At 40.6% G+C, this 15,000-nt stretch overlaps 2 protein-coding genes across 2 annotated transcripts in view; both read left to right on the forward strand.

Moving 5' to 3' along the window:
* Positions 1–5,465, forward strand: part of LOC127672116 (methyl-CpG-binding domain protein 3-like 2B) — a 13,388-nt gene extending 7,923 nt beyond the window's left edge. The window contains exon 2 of the mRNA XM_052167317.1: positions 4,745–5,465. Within this exon, the coding sequence (XP_052023277.1) occupies positions 4,745–5,465 (721 nt within the window). The remainder of the gene's footprint in view (positions 1–4,744) is intronic.
* A 4,491-nt stretch (positions 5,466–9,956) lies between these two features.
* LOC127672117 (methyl-CpG-binding domain protein 3-like 2B) overlaps positions 9,957–15,000 on the forward strand; it is a 13,324-nt gene continuing 8,280 nt past the window's right edge. Inside the window, exon 1 of the mRNA XM_052167318.1 lies at positions 9,957–10,039. Within this exon, the coding sequence (XP_052023278.1) occupies positions 9,957–10,039 (83 nt within the window). The remainder of the gene's footprint in view (positions 10,040–15,000) is intronic.

The raw sequence follows: 15,000 nt of genomic DNA on the forward strand, positions 1-15,000 counted from the left end.
TTTGATTTGTATTGTTTGAGAAAGTGTCTCGGTCGGGCGGTGGTGGTACACACCTGTATCCCAGCACTCTGGGAGGCAGAGGCAAGCAGATCTCTGAGTTCGAGGCCAGCCTGGTCTACAGAGGGAGTTCCAGGACAGCCAAGGCTATACAGAGAAACCCTGTCTCAAAAAAAAACACAAAAACAAAAACAAAAACAAAAACAAAAAAAACAAAAAAACAAAAAAAAAAACAAATCTAGAAAAACCCTGTCTCAAAAAAAAAAAAAAACAGAGGAGGGGGAGCGGGAGAGGGAAAGGGAGAGAGGGAGAGGGAGAGGGGGAGAGAGGTAGAGAGGGAGAGAGGGAGAGAGGGAGAGAGGGAGAGAGGGAGAGAGAAAAAATGTCTCAATAAATAGCTAGGGATGTTCAGGAATGTGCTATGTAGACCAGTCTGACCTCTCATAACCTTAATGGTAGAGAAATTTAAGTCTTGTTCTTCCAAACCTTTTGGAGCTGGGACAGAAGAGGGTTAAGATGTAGCTGCTAGAGTTTCCCGGCATCATGGCAGATGCAGAAGGGGTCTGATTTTAGTAAGGCTTACAAGATTAGGTGTTAGTTGTTGCACCCAGAAATTGAGTTACCATTGTTTCTGAATTAAGTTTGTGTTGTTCTCCTTCATGGCTGCTCATCTCGGGATAAGAGAGAAAGGTCAGAAGGGATAAGTTACCATGAGGAAAGATAGCCATCTTCCTGACTCCCCAAACCAGAGTCTGCTTATTATACATCAAGTAAACCAGTAGGATGGGGCCAGAGAGAGTATAAGTAACAAACCAAAAGATCACCTGTACAAACCAGCGCTATTGGGCAACATCTAAACCATGACAGCTTTCCCATACCAAAATGCATCTTAACTGCACTAACAGCCAAGAGACAAAACCCAGCACAAGTACAGACTCCAAACTCTGCTGCAGCAGTGATGAGCCCTGAAGTGCCTGCCAGCTTTCTTCCTTTCCACTGGAGAGCAAATCACAAAAGAGTTGGAAGCTTTGCTGTCTACTGTCAAAAGACAGAGTGAATGTGAAAGCTCTTAGGCTTTGCTGGGTTAGTCATATTGAGTGAACTTTAAACATCATACTAAATTTGTTTTATGTGAATTCATATCCAGACCAGGAATCTATGTACGGTAATTATGGTGTTAAGCAAGACATATGCCTGCTCAGCTGCCACTTAGCAAGGTCTTATGAGACAAATCCATCCCTCTTTCTCATTCCCTCAGTTATTTTGATAGACACCATGACTATTTTGTGTTATTTTGCTAATCAATGTGTCAGAGAAATATTTGTCCAAGAACTATTTAAGATAGCTTTCCTTGGTTGTAATCATTTTATTAGTTCACAAATAAAAATACTGACTTATAAAAAAAATCTTGTTCTTCCAAACATGTACGATTCCATGAATTCACTTATCATTCATTTCCAAGCAAAGAGAGCCTTACTTTCTCTCGACAATGCCTGCGGTAGGTTCTAATCACTATATTCCCAACGTCTCCCCTTGGGTTTCCTGAAATCCTCCTGATGTTTTTCACGTGTGTACCTACTACTTTGAAGTCAAGGGATTGAGTTTCTGTGTGTGTGGCCTTTCCTTCAGTCTCTGCTCTATACTTTGTCTCCACGTTTGTTCCAGTGAGTATTTTGTTCCCCTTTCTGGGAGGGTCCAAAGTGCCCACACTTTGGTCTTCCTTCTTCTTGAGCTTCGTATGGTATCTTCCAATTGTATCTTAGGTATTCGGGAGTTTGGGACTAATATCCACTTATCAGGGAGTGCATATCATGTGTGATTGGGTTGCGATGGTGCACAACAGTAGGATTTGCTGAAGTCCGCAGAGGTACGAGGATCATGAGTTTGAGGCCAGCCTGGGACTATCGATGCTGGTTAGCTGGAGCTAAGAAATTAGCAGTGATTAAGAAGAGACCAGCATCATTGAGGCGAAATCTTCTGGGAAGTGTTTTCTGAGAGCACAGAGGCTGTGTTCCAGAGATAGCCAAGGTTGTACCTTGTGCGGTGGCTGAACTTGGTAATGTGTAAGAGTCACCTAGGTGGTACTGGCTTTGAAGGCATGAAGGAGTCATGAAGAGCACCTGAGGTTCGGCACTGTGAGAGGCCATGGCAGGCTGTTGGTGAAGATACAGCTTCACTTGCAGTTGAAAGCCCAGGACTGAAGGGGTCATGCATAGAAGTTGAGGCTTGACACCATGAAGAGAGCCTGTGAGAAGCTATTGGTGAAGCCTAGTTACAGCAGAAGATAGCAGTGTTTTGGAGATGCCAGTGCCATAAGATGACCACCAAGAGCAGCAGCAGAAGTGGAGTACAGGCAGCTGGAGCCTAGAAGACACGGTGTGTGCTACAAAGGGCAGAGCTGGAGAAGTGACCCAAGCCCTTGGAGGAGACCAGAAGATCGTGAGTGGATCCCAGACATTGGACAGTTGGAGTGACTTTGCTTTTGATTGTGACTGTGCCCTGATATTTTTCCCTCTTGAAGTAAGAAGTATTTTAGTGGAACCCACAATTAAGAGACTTTGAATTTCTAAAAGGCTTTGAATTTAAAAAAAAAGTATTGGATATTTTAAAGGGATTGAACTTTTAATATGTAAAGACTGTGGGACTTTTAACATTATTTAGATCTTGAGGATTGTATTATTCAGGGTTTCTATTCCTGTACAAACATCATGACCAAGAAGTAAGTTGTGAAGGAAAGGGGTTTATTGAGCTTACACTTCCACACTGCTGTTCATCACTAAAGAAAGTCAGGACTGGAACTCAAGCAGGTCAGGAAGCAGGAGCTGATGGAGAGGTCATAGAGGGATGTTTCTTACTGGCTTGCTTCCTCTGGCTTACTCAGCCTGCTCTCTTATAGACCCCAAGAACACCAGCCCAGGGATGGCAGCACCCACAAGGGGGCCTTCCGCCTTGATCGCTAATCGAGAAAATGTCCCACAGCTGGATCTCATGAAGGCACTTGCCCAACTGAAGCTCCTTTTTCTGTAGTAACTCCAGCCTGTGTCAAGTTGACACACAAAGTCAGCCAGTACACTGATGAATAAGAAAGTAAGGGTTAAGGTTAATAGTGATGTGTTTGTCTGTCAAGTAGACAAGGGGCCAATTGTACTGGCTGGTTTTGTGTGTCAACTTGACACAGGCTGGAATTATTACAGAAAAAGGAGCCACAACAAACATTGCATTGAACTGGAAGCCTAGACTTTCCCCTGATTATTTTGGGCTTCTAAAACCTTAAACCAACAGGCTAGAGAGGAATAACAATGTTAGGATCCAGATTACCATGGGAAATTTGACTGTCTCTCCACAATGGAGGTGAGCAGGATTATGTCTGGAGTACAGGAGATCCCTTAGGGCATCTCTTAGTACTACCAAGTCCTGTGATTAAAGTCCATGGGAAACTACAACACCCTGATCCAAGCAGGATGGCAAAGGGCACAGACCCTTCAAGAATGAAGGTATGGGTCAATTCTCCAGGAAAAGAGCCAAGACCTACTAAGTTGTTTGCCTAAAGTGAAGGAAATACAGAAAGGGTAGTAAAGGAAGGTAGTTATAAATTCCAGCTAAGGACATGTAACTAGTTGCAGAAATGAGGATTATAAAGTAATATGAATGCTTCTGTGTTACTTTGTTAAGAATACATTTGTCGGGGCTGGAGAGATGGCTCAGCGGTTAAGAGCACTGACTGCTCTGCCAGAGGTTCTGAGTTCAATTCCCAGCAACCACATGGTGGCTCACAACCATCTATAATGGGGTCCGATGCACTCTTCTATGTGTGTCTCAAGATAGCTGCAGTGTACTTACCTATAAATAAAAATAAATAAATAAATCTTTAAAAAAATTAAGAATACATTTGTCTTTCTTCCAATTCCTTTAACATCAATTGGTATTTAAGTCGAGACACTAAAAGAATGTTTGCAAGGGACAATGCCCCATTGTAAATTTACAAATGTGTTTGCAATTGTACCAGGAATAGTTATAACATGTTAGGAGTATTCATGACCTTGTTATTGTTTCATATGGACATGAGATATTATTTGTGTCAAGATGACAAGGGGTAGATTGTAATGGCTATTCCTGGTTGTCAACTTGATGATATCTGGAATGAACTACAATCCAGAATTGGAAGGCTCACATATGGTCCTAATCTGGTACCTAATCTGATCTGGGCTGGGAAATAACAAGTTTCTGACCTGGATCTTGGCATGGAGATCTTGAGGCATAGTGGCTATGAATCTCAGAAGATTAAGACAGAGAGATCTCTAAGTTCAAGGTCATCTGGGACAAAGCAAGTCCCAGATCCAGGCCTGGTGACACACACCTTTAATCTGTGGCACGCACCTTTAATCTGGGCCACACCTTCTGCTGGAGACCTATATAAGGACATTGGAAGAAAGAAAATTCACTCTCACTTCTTCCTCTGCTTGCCTTGCGGGACTGAGCAACTGCTAGATCCTTGGACTTCCATTCATAGCTGCTACTGACCATTGTTGGGAGTTGGACTACAGACTTGCTACCTGCCCTGGATATATCTGACTGCAGCCTGTTCTTCCTGTGATCCTGGTTGTGTCAGAATTCCTCAGAGTCCGCCTGTCTCCGTGATCCTGTGATTCTACAATCCTGTGACCCTGAGATCTGGGGAGGATTAGGTGAGAAAGACATTGCCGGTTCCAGCAACTCAACACTTGTCTGCATCTCTGCGGTCCTTTAGGACAAACTCTACAGTCTTGGAGAGGCCTTCAGGAAACTCAGTTTCAAGCCAGCCCGTGATAGGAAGACACACAAGAAGTATGATACCCAACAAATTACAAAAGAGAAGAAGACAGATCCAGGTTGCCCCAAAGAAGATAAAGTCCAAACACAAAGATAGTCTTACGTCCATACTTTCTCGGAGGATGACTAGTTGCATCTTTCAAAAACCTGTGACCATAATAACTTCACACCCTGAGAATAAAACCAGGTACAGGAGAGAGGAAGCTCAGCTGAAGAAACCCACACAGCTCTGTGCATTGAAGAGATTGCAGAACTATCAAGTTGGAGACAGTAAAGGAGGCCTATCATGTCCAATGAAGTTTACCATCCCCATAGAAAGAATTGCACTGGGAATGCAGGATGAAGCCAACAACCACAGTGGTATTGAGGATCTGCTCACTCCTGGAGAAGCCACCTCTGTCCAACCCCCATGCTTGGAAAAGACTGAGCAAGTGGCTCTTCAGTTGTCACCTTCTTTCTCCAGTCAAGGGGTAACAATGCCACTGCCCCTTCATCTGTCACCATCTTACTGCATTCAAGTAACTAAGGCAGACATCCTGAGACAGACCTGGAAGGTAAAGAAAGCCAGGCAGAGACTGGCAGAAGCCTTGAAGGCAGACAGGCTTGCCAGGCAGGCAGAGAACATGAGGGAGCAAAGAAGAGTGGAAAACACGCGTTGAGGCCTCAGTAAGTTTTTGAAGGAACTTTTGGTTTTGGTTTTGGTTTTGAGTTCCGTTGTAGTTTCGGTTTCGGTATCGGTTTTGGTTTTGGTTTCAGTTTTGGTTTTGGTTTTGAGTTCCGTTTTGGTTTCAGATTCGGTTTTGGTTTTGGTTTTTCAACAAAAGGGTTTCCAGGTGTAACCTTGGTTGTCCTGGAACCCTGTCCCAGCCTCCAGAGTGATGACTTAAAAGGCATCACCCAGTATTACTTGTACATCTTTAAATGACAAATTTAATATACCCAACTCACTCATTTTTAAGCCTTTGGAAAAGTAAAAAATATAAGCAGTAGTGGATTTTTTTTGGTTTTTGTCTTGGTTTTTTTTTTCCTTGGGGGGGCGGGGTTCAAGATAGGGTTTCTCTGTGTAGCCCTAGCTGTCCTGGAACTCACTCTGTAGACCAGGCTGGCCTTGAACTCAGAAATCTGCCTGCCTCTGACTCCCAGAGTACTGGGATTACAGGCGTGTGCCACCACCGCCTGGCTAGCAGTAGTGTTTTAAATAATGGTGTTTCCAGTGTGAATAGGAATGTCCTGTAAGAGAATTCATGTGAAAACATCCTTATGTGATGTCAATTGTGATCTACTGTAGGACTCTGGGATAGGAACATGGCAGCATCCAGGCAGGCCTGGTGCAGGAGGAGCTGAAGGGTCTACATCTTCATCTGAAGGCTGCTACCAGAATACTGGCTTCAAGGCAGCTAGGGTGAGGGTCTTAAAGCCCACACCCACAATGGCGCATCTAGTCCAACAGGGTCGCACCCTGTAAGAGTGCCACTCCCTGGGCCAAGCATAAACAAACCACAACAGTGTTTTAAGAGAGGTGCCAGCAGAAGCATTAGGACAGCATTAGGGATCGAAGGAGAGAAAAAGAAGCAGTGATATAAGAGGAAGATAGAAACGGGGAAATGCCAGATAAATATGGTCATATTTCATTGTATTCATGTGTGAAATTCTCTAAAATAATATTTTTTTTAAAATATTTAGTGGAAGAGGGAGAAAAAAGAGGAGTATCAGGGCTGGAGAGATGGATCAGCTGTTAAAAACACTGACTGCTCTCCAAAAGTCCTGAGTTCAAATCCCAGAAAACACATGGTGGCTCACAACCATCTGTCATGAGATCTGACACTCTCTTCTGGGGCATCCTTAGACAGCTACCATGTAATTACATATAATAATAAATAAATCTTTTTAAAGAAGAAGAAGGGGAAGGAGAACGAGAAGGAGGAGAAGGAGAAGAGGAGACTATGAGAAGGCAAATATGGTCAAAGCACTTGAAGGGAAATATGGGAGAACCCTTTTGTACAGTGAAGGTTAAAGGCTAATTGAAGTGTCTGTGCTGCCTATCTTTATGCCAGTGGGACATACAGTGAAGGAGGGAGCCTCAGCTGAAGAAACACCTCCATAAGTTACAGAAAGGGCTGAAGGAGCTGAAGGCGTTTGCAACCCCATAGGAAGAACAACAATATCAACCAACCAGACACCCCCGCGCCCCCAGAGCTCCCAAGGACTAAACCATCAATCAAGGAGTGCACGGGGCTCCAGCTGCATATGCAGCAGTGGATGCACTTGTCAGGCATCAAAGGGAATTTCAGACTTCCCACCCAGGGTGGAGCTCTAGCCCATTGTTCTTCAAGGACCTGCAGTTTCCTGAGAGGCACGCCGATTCTGCTGAGGAGTTTCCAGCCTTTGGGGGAAGGGTTTTCCCCCTGCTTATATATTTGGAGACCCCCCATTAAACTTTGAGCCTTGATCAGAAAACTTGTCTTGGCTTGTTATTTCTCTGCCCGCCTGTCTTTTTATTTCAGCCCCAAAGAAGAAAAAGAAAAAGAAAAAAGAAAAAAATGGTAAAACTTTTAGTATCTGCTGGTGGTCCTCTCTTAATCCAGTCTCAGTTTACACAGAGGAGGATCATTTAAGCTGCCCCACCTTCAGCTCAGAGTCAAGCACAGCTGGAGAAATAGCTGCTTTTAAAAGGGCCAACTGCTTCTCAAATTCTAGGGCAAGTAGGATGATGGTCATTTCTCCTAGAAAAATCTCTTCAAAGGTGATTGTTGTGTCCATAGTACTTTGTCTCTTGAAATTACAGCTAAAAAAAAGAAAAAACCAATGTTTGGTTTAAATTTATAAGATTTGTGTAGTTGCTTCATTTTTGTTTCTGATTGGTCTTAAAGGTATAAGTATGTTTGCATGTCTTGACTATAGAGTATTGGCTTATAAGTTATTGGACATGATTAAAAATTATTACATTGGTAACAAAAAGTTAATTTAAAACTGGTAACTCAGGATTGGAATCATCTGAAACAACACGTGGCATGACCCAACCCAGGAAAAACAGGCCTCTGAAGATCCTTCTAAACTGGCAAAATATTTTACGTAATTCATATCCTAGAAATTAGGCTTTGGTTTTTGTTTTGTTTTTTGGATTTGGTTTTTTTGAGACAGAGTTTCTCTGTGTAGCCCTGGATGTCCTGGAACTCACACTATAGACCAGGCTGGCCTCAAACTCAGAAATACACCTGCCTCTGCCTCTGCCTCCCACAGTGCTGGGATTATAGGTGTGCATAGCTTGTCCAGCGTGCACGGGCTCTAAGTCTGCTTACTGCCTCAACTATAGATTCTGAAAAGTCCCAACTCCCTTCACCTACTCCATACAAAATTATTATGGATTTAAGAGGTTGTTTTTTGCTTTGCATCCTGATAATTGTAAAAAGCATTTGCTTCTAATGAGCTAATTTTAAAGAACCAATAAAGCAATTTCATTAGAAAGTTTTTCCTCAAAGAATGGCTGATAGCCTTACCTTATGTGAGAAAAAAATGTTTTGTCTCTACTTCAACACAAAAAGCTAGGATTTTAAATCTTTCAGTATATATTATTCACAGAAATTTATTACAAGCCTTTGTTCTTAACAATGGGCTTTAAAATTTTTTAAGCTTACCACAGGAGGACTTAAACCTCTGTTCTCAAGGTGGATGCAAATTAACTAGTGAAAGACAACTAACTTTACAGATAGTAGAGAAGGCTACTGTGATCAGTTGTTTATGTTATGTGTTCACAACAATTCCTTGGTAAAGAGAGCATTAATGTAGAGTCACCCTTTATCATCTCCAAATAAAGGTTTAACATAAAGCTATTGCTATGTTAATAAAATATTATAAGATAAAATCATAAAAGCTTTTTTTTTTTTTTGGTTTTTTGGATTTTGGGTTTATTCAAGACAGGGTTTCTCTGTGTAGACCAGGCCAGCCTCTAACTCAGAGATCCGCCTGCCTCTGCCTCCCAAAGTGCTGGGACTACAGGCATGCGCCACCACCGCCCGGCTCATAAAAACATTTTAAAAAGAATGTATTAAGAACCTGATGAAACATTTGTTCCTTATTTAAAATGGCAATCAAATTGGTCATTGCCGAGTGTTGATACTTGGCCTATTGCATGGCAATCCTTGTAGGCAAAATTGATAATTATTATCCAAAAGATAATTGTTAAAATTTGCTTCTATGCATGCCTTTGTATTTTCCTATAGATTTATGCATGCATCCCATAAAGAATGCATCTACTGTACTTATGAACAGCTCTTCTATGGGAGAGAAGCACATGTAATTGGATCACATGTTTATGCTTTTGAGTTTCCCCCTGCTTCAGCACAGATATTTGAATTGGATGCTGTAGCCGCTATTTTTAAAATGTTAAAAATCAAGCTTTTAATTTGTATACTGATAGCCTATATATATATATATATATATATATATATATATATATATATATATATATCATGGCTTACAATTGCTTGAAATTGCTCCTTTTTAGATACTGATAATTCATAAATTTTACAATTATTTATGCAAATACAAATCAAGTTTTAAATAAAAGGTACTGTTCTTTTAAATGACTGTCCTCTGGACACTTAAGAGTTCATCCAGGTGCTAGAGAGATAACTCAATAGTCATCAGAAAGAGTGTTGACTGCTCTTTCTAATGTCATGAGTTCAAATTCCAGCACCAACACGGTGGCTCACAACCATCTATAATTGTGGGAAGCCATACTGGACCCTCTCTAACAGCCCAGAGGGCTGGCAGGGCAAAGGTCCTAAAGAAAACAAAGAAGAGCCTCTCCCCATGAACTGCCAGTTGAAGGGAAGTTCTGAGATAACCACAGGATGCTCCAGACTCTGCAAACATCAGATGTCTCCTCCAGAGGGCCCTTATCTCTTCCTGCTGAAACTGCCAAGAATGCCCCTCCCTCCTTTGTTCTTGCCTCGAGGTGAGCTCTTCCTCTGAAAGCTTAAAACCGGTGTACCCCAGAAAATTAAATTAGACCTTGACAATTGAACCCCCCCTTTGCCTGGTCTCCTTTCTCTCCCCCACCTTTGACCCTCAGGTAGCACCCCTTCGGAACCCTGAATAACTGGGCGTGATGGACAGGTCATAGTGGCGCCTGAACAGGGACCCAAAGTATGTCAACTACCGGACAACAGAGAAACCCCGGAAAAAGGAAGACCCCGCAGACTGCATCGCTCCTGCGTTGCTGGAGGGGCAGGTAAGTGGCCAAACATTGTCGTCCGATTGTCATAGGGAAACAATTATTAAACGAGGCTAAAGAGGCATGTTTCATAGGAGGAATCAAGCATTAATTCAGGGAGAGAGGACTAAGAGTTAAGAACAAAGGGTTTAATTAAGTTCTTTTGTTTTGTCGATGATAAATGTCATTGGTTAATTTTAAATGGACCTGATATTCACCCGCTAACTTGAGATAAGGGTGGTAAGGAAATTAATAAGATTCTGAAAACCGGTAAACCGGTGTCTGATACATTCTTTAGTTACTGGGGGCTCATTCAGAGTGCGAACGAGGACCTTAAAGGAGCTACAAGGAACAAATGGTCACTCTAACTTCAAGATTTATTTCAAAGACAAATGCCTAGAAAAAGCCAGAGCCAAAACAAGCCCCTTGATTTTAACATTTTAGAAGAATTAAAGTTCACAGTCACAGCCTATGGGTGGACTGCTCCCTTCACTTTGGCACTTAGAATCTTCTCCTGAGGGCTGGCTGACACCTGAGGAATTTATCCAGCTGGCCCCAGCTGAGCTTTCTCTGAGAGAGAAATTTTTCTTTGGAAGTCAGAGGCTGCTGAGAGAGATCAAAAGCAAAAACCACTCACGGGCAGCATGTAAGATCTGGACTGCAGAGAAATTCCTGGGCTCTCCTCCCCTCCCACCTCTCTCCACAGGTATGTGTGTTCAGTTAGGCATCCCTCTTCCCCCTTGTTAAATCTTAAACAAGAGAAAAAGCAGGTTTCAGAAAAGCAGTTTTCCTATGTGTAGGACACAGTATCAAAAAAAAAAAAAAATCGTTGGAAAACAGGAGATGGTTTTGTTTTCTCTCTGAAACCTACTGGAGATCTCCTTAGTTTGGGTTAAGATATTTGGATCTCTTTGGGACATCAAGTTCCCTTGCTATCTGTTGTTTGTCTTTGGTGCACCAAAACTTGTTCATATGTGTGTCAATTTGTGTTGTCCATTGTTTTGTTTGGCTGAATGATTGGTTGTTTTTATGTTTTATGTAAAAAAAGTGGTAAAAAGGTGTTATCTTGCTGGCAGTCCTGCCAATTGCAGTTTACACAGAGGAGGCTAATTTGAGGTGCCTCACATTCTAAGGTAGGAGTCAAACACAGCTGGAGAAAAAGCTGCTTCTTTAAGAGCCAGCAGCTGGACAAGTGGAAATGGTTAATTCTCCTAGAAAATTTTCTATCATGATGATGATTGGGTTCAAAATGCTTTATTCCCCTGAAGTTACAGCTAGAAAAAAAAAATATATATATATATGGTTTAAATTTATTTATGAGATTTGTATGATCGCTTCATTTTTATTTTGGTCTTAATGGTATAAGGTTTTACATATCTTGACTATAGAGTTATAAATTCATTGGTTATGATTTAAAAGGTATAGGGTTATTAAGAAAAGGTTAGTTTAAAACTGGTGATTCAGTGTCAGAGCCATCTTAACTAGCTACATGTGGCATGATGCAACACAGGAAATGCAGGCCTCTAAGATGCTTCTAAATTGGCATGGTGTTTTGTGTGAATCTTGGCCTGGAGATTGGACTTATAAAAAATAAGATTTAAAATAATGTCTCTTCAATAAGTTACACTGTCATACATTCAAACACAAGATAATGGACAAACTTTGCAATATGAAAATAATGTGTTTGCCATTAATTTTAAGGAGAAAAGATTGTTTAAAACTGGGTTTTGCTTTCAAAAAGTTGTAGTTATACTTTGATATTACAGGTCCCTTTTGTTATTTGACCTCCATACAATGGGGTCTGGTTACAGGCTACTCCTTGCAGGACCAGTGGGTGTAGGTCTGGCCTTAGAGATAACAAACTCAGATCAGGAGATTTACATCTGAGTTAATACAAAGCTCAAAGCTGCTCAAAGCTGCAGAGGCTTGAGAGATGCAGTTTTGTTTGCAGGCCTCACTTAGAGAGATTCTGGCCAAAAGAACATTTTTAATAGATTCATACAGATGTGGTCCAAAATAAAGTTCAAACTTAGATCTGTAAAAGGTAATAAAGCTATGTAAAAATTATGAAGGCATTAAAATTTGGCCTGCCTACTACATACAAAACTATTATAGATTTTAAAAGATGTTTTTTGCTTTGTGAATATTGATAATTAGAAAAGCATTTACTTCTAACTTTAAAGGAGCATAAGCTAACTTTAAAAAACCAATAAAAGATTTTCATTAGAAAGTTATTCCTCAAGAAATGGCTTGCTCTTAACAATGGGCTTTTAAATTTTTTAAGAAAATGATTTTCAAAAGGTGTTAAGGTAAATTTTTTGGCTAAGACACTGCTTTAAGTTTGTCATTTAAGCCTCTGATGTTCTCAAGATAGATGCAAAATAAATACTGAGAGACATAACGTAGAGAAAGCTACCATAAGTATTTGTCAACAGTTTATGATATATGCTCACTTCCATTCCTTAACAAAGAGAACATTAATATAAAATCTCTCCAAATAAGGTTTTGACAACCTCCAATAAAGATCTGATGTAATAATAAAGTGTTACAAAATAAAATCATAAAAATATTTTTAAAAGAAATGTTTTAAGAGCATGATGAAATGTTTCTTCCTTATTTTAAACAGAAATCAAATTATTATTAATTGTTAATCTATTACATGACAAGCCTTTTTGACAAAATTAATAATTGTTATCTAAAAGAGAAATTGTTAAAAATTTGCCTCTATAAATGTTTTTATATTGTTATAGATTTATACATGCATCCTATAAAAATTCATCTACTATGGGAGTAAAGCTCATATAATTCGATCACATGTTTATTCTTTTGAGTGTTCCCTTGCTTCAGCACAGATAATTGAATTGGGTGCTGTAGCTGTTCTTTTTAAAATGTTAAAAATCAAACTTTTATTTATATATTAATAATATACATATATAGCTCATGGCTTACAATTGCTTGAAATTGTTTCTTTTTAATGCTACTAATTCTTAACTTTTACAATTATTTATACAAATACAATTCAAAAAATTAATCAAAAAATATACATACGACTATTGACAGTTTTTCAAGCTTTCTAGTTATAACTGTTTTAACAAAAAAAACAAAATATAAAATAAAATTAGTCATTACATATGTTATTTTTAATACTAAAAGTTCTAAATCAGATAAAAACAAATATTATAACTGATTATTATAGTCAGTCATTGAGATGTCTTATTAACAATTTGATATTAGTCATATTACTGAGATTCCTCATAATTTGCAAAGACAAGATATTATAGAACAAGCCCATAGAACTTTACAAGAATATTTTTATAATAAAAGAAGGGAGAATCACATCTCTATATACCACAAAAAAAATTTAAAATTTTAATGCTAGGGATCTCTCTGAGTGTAGAGAGGAGGGCATGCTTGTGTTTTTTCTGCAGGATGCCGAAGGAACATGCTAGCTGCCAGAGTATGCTAATGCTGAGACAAAGAATGATGCTGATTATAATCATAGAAAATGGCCACAGCCCTCAACACCTTTGGATGCTTCTTACTAATGCTGATACCACAGATAACTATGGACTCAACATCCCTCTTTGCATGGCAATTTTATTTAGCTGAAGATTAAACAAATTATAAACAGATCAAAGGGGAGATATTGGCTACTGCTGATTACCCCCCTTCAGGGTGTCAAAAGGCCATATATTTAAATTTTACAGATTTCAAATGTAGAGCAGATAGAATGTGGCCTGCCATTTATTTTCTTTAAGACATCCACAGGCATTGCCTCCCTTGTTACCTCGCAACAGAATCGACAACAATATTATTTACTTAGTGCTGCCATTGATAAGGACCTGGCCGAACTCAGAGATGGTTTAGCCAATTTAAAAGATTCTGTTGCCTCCTTATCAGAAGTAGTATTACAAAATAGGAAAGGACTTGATCTGCTCTTCCGACAATAGGGAGGACTTTGCGCAGCCTTAAGGGAAGAATGCTGTGTTTATGTGGACAAGACAGGACTGGTAGATGACAGTCTGAGGAGAGGAAAAGAGAGTTTAGAGAAACACAAAAGAGAACGAGAACAGCAGGAGTCTTGGTATAAAAATTGGTTCTCCACGACCCCATAGCTTTCCACCCTACTACCTTCTATTCTAGGACCCCTCATAGGGTTATTACTGTTAATCTCCTTTGGTCCCTGGGCTTTTCAATGATTAACCCGCTTCATTAAATCACAAACAGATTCCATCCTACCCAAGAATTATGTCTCAGTACAGTATCATCCACTGGACACCGGAAATGATGGACCCCGAGAGACAAGACAGCTCAGCAGAAACAACCGCAGTGCCCGCCAAGCAGAGGCTCAATTTCAATAAGCTCCTTTAATGAGGCTCTGTTTGGCTTCCACTTATTCATCCCTGGGCTTATCTGGAGGGGGAGCTGACCCAAGGTAGCCATCTTAAGGAAGGGCAACTTCCTCTATCCCCTGACCAACCTAAGACAAGGGACTTTGAGGATGACAAGGTAACCCTACGACGGGTAAGGCTGGGGATAGGGAGGTCGATCCTAAGACAGAGACGGCTACACAGTCTGGCCCCCTTGGCCAGTATTTCTGCCCAGACCTTACCACTTCTAATATAAGGAAAGGGAGGAAATGTGGGAAGCCATAATGGACCCTCACTAACAGCCCGGAGGGCTGGCAGGGCAAAGGTCCTGAGTAAAACAAAGAAGAGCCTCTCCCCATGAACTGCCAGTTGAAGGGAAGTTCTGAGATAACCACTGGATGCTCCAGACTGCAAACATCAGATGTCTCCACCAGACGGCCCTTATCTCTTCCTGCTGAAACTGCCAAGAATGCCCCTCCCTCCTTTGTTCTTGCCTCGAAGTGAGCTCTTCCTCTGAAAGCTTAAAACCTGTGTACCCTGGAAAATTAAACAAGACCTCGACAATTGAACCCCCCTTTGACTGGTCTCCTTTCTCTCTCCCCCCCCCCT

Source organism: Apodemus sylvaticus, chromosome 21 (genome assembly GCF_947179515.1).
Source record: "Apodemus sylvaticus chromosome 21, mApoSyl1.1, whole genome shotgun sequence".
Lineage (NCBI taxonomy): Eukaryota > Metazoa > Chordata > Mammalia > Rodentia > Muridae > Apodemus > Apodemus sylvaticus.